The sequence below is a fragment of the Priapulus caudatus genome, unplaced genomic scaffold, assembly GCF_000485595.1.
Source record: "Priapulus caudatus unplaced genomic scaffold, Priapulus_caudatus-5.0.1 Scaffold527, whole genome shotgun sequence".
NCBI lineage: Eukaryota > Metazoa > Priapulida > Priapulimorpha > Priapulimorphida > Priapulidae > Priapulus > Priapulus caudatus.
In genome coordinates, this window is record NW_014577588.1 from 114,204 (window position 1) to 122,351 (window position 8,148).

Below are 8,148 nucleotides of genomic sequence, written 5' to 3' on the forward strand. Positions count from 1 at the left end.
CTGACGCCACCACCGCCGCCGCCGCTGCCGCCACCGCCGCCGCCGCCGCCGCGCACTCACACAGCCCGAGCGAGAAGACGAAGTTTCTTTCGGCGTGAAGATCGGCTGCGAGTTTCGGCGGTCCGAGAAAGAACTGCTTCAACTTGGCCAACATCGTACGCTGTACCGACGGCTTGATCTGCGCCTAGTGATCGTCACATCGATTTGAGAAAAAAATGTCGTTGTTTTTCAATTGATGTTATAATGTCTATAATATTTATAATGTTTAAAATGTTTATAATATTTATGTTTCTAATGTTGATAATAATTATCATGTTTATATTTTTTTATAATGTTGTTGTTGTTAGTGTGTAAATGTTATTCTTAATCTTAAGGGGAAAGTTTGCACGATAGAAATATGCCTAGCATCGGCTAAAATATTGTTGACGATCCTAAACCGTTTTATTGAAATTGTAAAGACATCTAGATAAGAAATTCGAAGGGTCTGTTAACAAAGGTGTGAAAATGTACAAGAATTTTTGTGCATTTATTCTTGTTAAATATCTACCAATATATTTTATTTATGTACGTATTGCTTGTGATGTATGCATTGACAATTACTTAAATAAACAGATAAAATATACAAAAATATAACGGTCAAATACACTAGGGATGGACCCCCCACCCTCCAGCAATCATTGCTAACCAGCATCGCCAGACGGCAAATAACTTCTCACAGAAAAGGCGCCCGCCCATCTATAAAAACAGACCTCGATAAAAGCGGTGTGACTGTTCGTATGAGATGGCACATTACAAGTTGCAAACAAGTGTTCTAGAGGAAATATCCACCCGCCATTAATACATGCCGATAACTACACACATTGACGTTGCTGGCGGCTAGGAGGATGGAAATAAACGATGTTAATTAGTGTTAATGAACCGATATTGCACGACACTGATTGCAACTATCAATTTCTATTGACGCGAGACAGCGGCCCGAGGAAATAGGTGTAAGAGGATATTTTTGGATGCGCTTTGCAAACACGATCAGCGAAACTTTGTAGATTTCCTTCGGGTGCAGAGATTAGCGTCAGTCTATTTGTTAGACATTGGAATCACTGATTCTCTTGTTCTCATGGGTTGTTATGAGAAAATAATAGACTCCAGGCATTTACGTAATTTGTTATGCCTAATTTTAAGCTCAACTTTTTAGGATAAAAACACAATAATAGCACATTTCACGGGACTTTCCAGGCCCGGAAAATAGCATTTTTAAACTTACTGAAATGAGTTTCCAAATTACTGGGTTTTCCAGGACCCGTACCGAACGCTAATAATGTAGTCAAAAGCAAGTCTTACCGAGTATTCCGTGAGGTCGACATCTTTGAAGAAGCTAATCGTCTCCTTGAGGGACAGCGATGAGGAGGAAGAGATGGCCACCGTCGCGTCGTCACCGCCACCTGCGCAACGTCACATATAAACAGAACTACTCACTTCTCTTTCAGGTCTCAAGCCTTTACCACGGCGTGGATGGGCAGGTGTCACGGTTGACCTGTTTACGCACATTGCCATCCCTACTTGCCATAGTTGCCCTCCCTATTTGCCATAATTGCCCTCCCTATTTGCCATGGGTGACCTCCCCACTTGCCATGATTGCCCTCCCTACTTGCCATAATTGACCTCTCTACTTGCCATAATTGACCTCCCTACTTGCCATAATTGCCCTCACTACTTGCCATGGTTGCCCTACCAACTTGGTATGGTTGCCCTGCCTACTGACCATGGTTACCCTACCATTGAACTTGCTATGGTTGACCTGCATACTTGCCATAATTGCCCTCACTACTTGCCATGGTTGTCCTACCTACTTGCTATGGTTGCCCTGTCTACTTGCCATGGTTGCCCTCCCTACTTGCCAGGGTTGCGCTCTTTACTTGTCATGGTTGACTTTTCCATCTTTGAAACAAATTTTCACCTAAGTGCCTCCCACCAAACTTGCCGTACGATCCTAAAATTTCTGATTTAAACTGAAAACAACAATTTTTCTAGCTTTCTGATTTACAGAAAATGTTTGCCTTGGTGTCTTTCCAACCTTCCACGGTGCACTAAAATGTCTGATTAAGCCAAAGTAAATAAGGTTCTTGCTATAAAAGATTAAAACTCTACCCCAAACTACAACATTTATCGATGGCAGCCATTTGTTAAGCTTTTTTTTGAAGAACATGTTTGCCATGGTGTCTCTCCAACCTGCCACGGTGCACTAAATCAAAGAAAATGCTTTTCCGGCTCTAAAACGTTCAAATTTCACCCCAGCATCAGCATTTTAACGATGGCAGCCATATTGAATCTCATGATTAGTGTACTAGTTGCTTCATATTAATGCACGTTTCTAATACGAAGATCAGCAGATTTGACCCTCAGTGAGATCATCACACTCGTATCCTAGGGATGATGACAGTGTTGCATATGGATGACGTGTGCATACACATATCCTGTCCGCTTATAAATAGATCATGATTGAGTATCGATAGGATGGACGTCACGACGCAGCCTGGTCGCAGGATAATTTCCACTAAATAGGCTCTTTAGATTGCGCCTACGTACGAACTCCTTTACAGTACGTCGTGACCCGTCAATGAAGAATGACTGCTACGTTGTTTGGGCAGAACAACATGTGTGCGTGCCGCGGTAAGTGCGTGCCGCGCGTGTGTGTGCTGCGATGGCGTGCGTGTGTACGTGACGGATGCGCGCCGTGCGAGTGGCGTGTGTGTTGACGGCGTGCGTGTAGTATGTGTGTGTATGCGTGCGTGCGTGTATCGTGCGTGCGTGTGTAGCGTGCGTAGCGAGTGCTCGTGTGTTGTGGCGTGACGAGCGGTGTGCGATGTCGTGCGTGCGTGTGTACGGCGTGCGAGACGTGTGGTGCGTGCGAAGTGGTGCGAGTGTGCGTGGTGGTGCGTGCCTTGCGTGAGCGTGTGTGCGTGCGCGCGTGGTGAGTGTGTGTGTTGCGTGTGTGTAGTGCGTGCGCGTGCAGTGCGTGCGATGCGCGAGCTGACGTGCGTGCGTCGCAGTGGCAGTGTGAAGATGTGACTGTGGTGTGGTGCGTGCGTACGTGGCGTGCGTGCGAGTGTGTGTGTGTGTGTGTGTGTGTGTGTGTGTGTCGTGTGTGTGTGTGTGTGTGAGTAGTGAGTGTGTGTGTGTGTGTGTGTGTGTGTGTGTAGTGTGTGTGGTGTTGTGTGTTGTGTGTGTGCGTGAATGATACGGTAAGGTCTGAGGTGAGGTAATTTAAGCTTCAAGCGCTATAATAATTATTATATATAGAATTTTTCCTGTCTACCTAACCTGCAAGTCACACTCATGGAGCTTGTAATAAAGCGGTGCATTTCTATTCACGTTCCATCGTACTAAATAAACTGTCCCATTTTTTTAACATAATAAATATCGAACAGTTAACGAACTTCAGTGATGACGCTGAGATATAGCTAATGATCTAGCTTAACCAGTTTCGCGGTAATATTCGACGGTACATTAGAATCAATCAGGTGTGCAGCGTCAAAAAATTAATTGTGTAGGTAATTAACCAATTTACTTGAATTATTATTTAATTAAATCTCAAATCCTGTATCTGCCTTCCAAATAAGTAAATGATATTGATATGCAACACGCAGACAAGCGACGGTTTAGTCGACGTTTTTCTTTTGCATTATTAATGTGGAAGCATTATTGGATTGGTAACGCGTAAGGTATGCCTTCAATCATGAAGTGCGACAGCAGAGAGAGCTATCAGCATCCCAGCAGATACTAGAAAACGTAATGGAGGTTCGCACTCATACGCTACCACCGAGCGAGTAAACATTATTAAAGGCCCTTTGAAATCTCATCGCGCCATGGCAACAAGTCTGGCTAAATTAATCACAGTAAACGTAAAGCATACAGCTCCACTGTTCAGCCTGCGTAAAATTAGAACTCGCACCGATAAGTGGGGCGGCGAGTAATGCCGATAGGCCCCGCGGCCGCAGACGTAGGCGCCACAGCAGCATGCAAGCAAGCATCACGGCAGGAGGGCAGTAAGCAGACAGTAGCCAGCAGTAACGAACAGCACAGCAGCAGGCAGTAGCAGGCAACAACACCAACAAACAACAACACCACCGAACCATAAGCAGCAGGCAGGTCAGCACCAGCCAGCGAGCAGCATCAAGCGCAGCAAGCGACCACGCAAGCGCACCACCAGCAGCAGCAGCAGCAGCAACGCTCCACGCACCACCACCAGGGACACGCTACGCCAAGCAACCAGCAGCATCAGCAGCAACACCACCACCGACGCACCAAAGCAGCAGTAGCAGGGCAGCACCAACACACCCCACCACCAGCAGCAAACAGCAGCAAGCAAGCAAACAGCAAGGCAGGCAGCACACGCACCACCCACCAACCGAACCAGCAGCAGCAAGCAATGCAGCAGGCAGCAAGCAAAACCAACAACAGCAGCAGCAGGCAGCATCTAGCCGCCCTTGCGAACGCTCTCTGCACGGCACCAAGTACAGATCAAATACACTCACTACACTATACTTGTTTTCGGGTTGTACAGCGCGAGCAAGACAATCATCTCGAGCAAATGAGGAATTCCGTATTAGGGAAGCGCCACCACCATCCATGTAAACGGCTCTGTCAGTAGCAGCCAATTCCTTACAGAATATCTGGCGTAATTGCCGCCCGTAGCAACCGTAGTCGAAGTGGATCAGCGCCTCGCCCGTAAATAGCTCATGACGTAATAGACTCTGACGTCAATATACGTCTGGACGTCCATCTCTGGGGCTACGTTTCAGCAGGGAGTAGATAATAGGAATGTCCCTATAATCTACTCCTGGTTTCAGAAGACGCGGGTTCCCATCCGCTAAGAGCTATCGCTGTTTCGCGTACGGACGTTCTGCTAAATAGCAGACGCCGGGCATTTAGCAAAGCTATCTTCCTGTACATGTTCAACAGCTAAATAGCGTAGGACACACGAATGCAACGAGGGTCTCCTAAACAGATCGTTATTAGATACACTCGTTGTGCCTTTTCGTCATAGCGTTCCTGCAACGGGGTAATATCGGGGGGGGGGGGGGGTTGTCCACGGGCGGTAATTTACATCTCACAGACAAATGGGCAAGTTATTCTCAGTGAACGCAACGCCGCGTGAATAGCACTTAATAAAAACATTAAATTTCGCCATGTTAATTATTAAAATTTCCAGGCATAACCATTGGAGCGTAAAAAATAATGGCAAACTGTAGTTGAAGTAGGGAATGAGACAGGGGGAGGAGGAACAGACGTAGTAAGAGGAAATGTATTGACTATCATGAAATGGCCATACAGAAAGGAAGGTGAAGCATTCAGAGAGAAGGCGCAAACTAGAGCAGGTTTAAGTAAGGATAGATGAGAATTGATTACTATATGCGTAAATGCAACACGCTGAACGAAACAATAGGCACGGGTTATCAAAAGAGTAAATATAGAGACTCTATTTCCATAGCTACTCTTGATCGTAACATTCTTGCTTGCGTCATGACTGGCCTTGTGGCCATAGAAAGCCTAGGCTGGCACTAGGCCTAACATGCACCAGTGACAGAGACAGAGGATTCTTGCTCTAGATAATGTTGTCGTTAAGGAGGATCGCCCGAAGTTCTTGAGCCTATATGACTGCGCTATAGGTTAAGCCTATAGGCACGCTACAGTAAAATACACTATCAGTTGCAATTCTAATAAACAGAACGCGAGCGCACAGAACGGAGCTAGTAAATTCAGGTTCAAATCATTTCCAAAGCTGGCGACAAATTACATTTTCTCATTACGATTACGTATGAGATAGATTCGATCTCTGAATTTCATTTACTTTCTGTGAATAATTACCGATTGGCCGATGGCATCAACGCGGATTCTAAACACGAGTGCGGCGGTCGGTCGTCGCTCACCGCATCTCGATTGAGCACGGCGACGCAGCGATAAGCACGCACGCATCACTGCAGCACGCACGGCACACGCCCACGCACTCACTGCACACGCAGCGCACTGCACCAGTACACGCACGCACGCAATGCGGCTGTCGCAACTCACTGCAACTACGCAACGCACGTACACGCACGCACGCATCACGTGGCATACGCAGCGCACTCACTGCAGCGCACACGGGACACGTAGCAAGCCGCATGCACTCACTGCAGCGCACACGGTCACGTAAGGGCGGCATGCACATCCACTGGCGCACAACGGCAGTAAGCGCATAAACACGCTCACGTGCGCGCAGCACGCACGTATCACGCACGCAGCTCACTGCATACCACGTGGGATGGGCCACTGCACTGGCACGCAAAACGCACGTAGCATCGCATTGCACTGCACTGTGGGCGCACAACGCACTGGTACACAGCACGCAACATCCAGCTGTGCGCACACGCACGTAGCACGCATGCACGTGCACTGGCGCACACCCCGCACCAACGTACACGCATTGCACTCACTGGCGCACCACTACGCACGTAAGCACCACGCCACTCATTGCGGCAGCACACGCACGTAACACGCACGCACTTCATTGCGCGCACAACGCACGTACACGCACGCACTCAGCTGCGCAGCACACCACGTTACACGCACGCACATCACTGCACACCACCCTTGCTCGAGTGCGCTCGAGAGCGGCCCAGCAACGTACACGGACTATGCAACTCACCATGCGCACACCGACGCACGTACACGCACAGCAACTCATTGCGCACACAGACGCAGCGTAAACACGCAACGGCAACCATCATATGCGCAACCAGCGCCGACGCTACAGCGGCGCCACGCACATATCATTGCGCAACGAGCCACGCTCACGGCGGGGCTTTCGGACGAGAGCTGCTACGCACGTACACGCACCACCTTCGATTGCGCACACACGCACGTACACAACGCATGCACTCACATGCGCACGGACAACCACGTAACACGCACGCGACGCTCATTTGCGCGCACGAACGGCAACGTAACACGCACAAGCACGATCATGGCGCGACACATGCAAGACGACGTACACGCAGCGGGCGGTCTCTGCACTCACTGCGCACAAGCCACAGCACAGTACAGCTAGCAACGCACGGGTCATTGACGCACAAAACACGCACGTACACGCAGCGCACTCATTGCGGCCATACACGGCACGTAACAGCAGCACGGCCGGGCACATCACATGCGCCACGACACGGAAAATGGCGCCGCACACGGTACACGCACCGCACTCATTGCGCACCAACACGGGCGCAGGGCGGCGCGGAGGCAACGTACCACGCAATGCACTACAACTGCGCACTACACGCAGCGTACACTTGCACGCACTCAGTTGCGGCGCCCATTCAAATCACGTCGTGGAACTCATAAACCTAATGTGCACATGAGGGCACATATCGCATACGTGACGATCAACACTACTCCGAGGCCGAACGACTGACGAGTGCCTCCAAACCCTGTCACGCGCGAGGTGCTATACCGGCCCTACCATAAAGTAAGTGCTTGCATCTGATCAGGGTCCGCCTTGCAAAATATGCGCTATGACCAAGCGGCTGAATTTTTTTTTTTTGTCTATCAAGATTCCTGAAACGGATAAGCAGGAGGCGGATACCACCGACGTAATACGCGAACAGTCGCCGCGTCTCTATCCTAGAGTTTATGCTAGTAAGAGAGGCGCCATCTTTCTAGTTCTATGGTCTCTCGCCTTGTTCTGCGCGGCAAGTGAGGATCCACTATAGCGGTTAGCACCGCTCCAGAGCCTCGCGTGACAAACTACACATGCAAGGTAGAAGCGCGTCACACAAACACACCACGGCATGCACGCACACGGAACGCATGCACAGCACATCGCGCCCGCACACGCACGCACGCACACCGACGCACCACGCACGCACCCCCACACAGCACACACGCAACACACAACACACAACACGACGCCTGCGCGAGCCGGGCCGCGCACAACACAACGAACGCTCGTACAATACTACCCCAAATACCCGCCCACCGTCCACGCACCTCCCGAGGAAAAAATAGTGTGTTCCATCATAGTTCCCTTCTTGACGCGAGTCTATTATCGGCAGCTAGGACACAAGATGAAGACCTGTTACATTTCTAATGAGATTAGCGCTGCTCAGCGCAGTGCGA

The 8,148-nt window shown here is 49.4% G+C and overlaps 1 protein-coding gene across 1 annotated transcript in view; it reads right to left on the reverse strand.

Moving 5' to 3' along the window:
• Positions 1–8,148, reverse strand: part of LOC106811322 (ELMO domain-containing protein 3-like) — a 58,054-nt gene that overhangs the window by 31,716 nt on the left and 18,190 nt on the right. Inside the window, 2 exon segments of the mRNA XM_014814899.1 lie at positions 61–184; positions 1,339–1,439. Of these exon segments, the coding sequence (XP_014670385.1) occupies positions 61–184; positions 1,339–1,439 (225 nt within the window).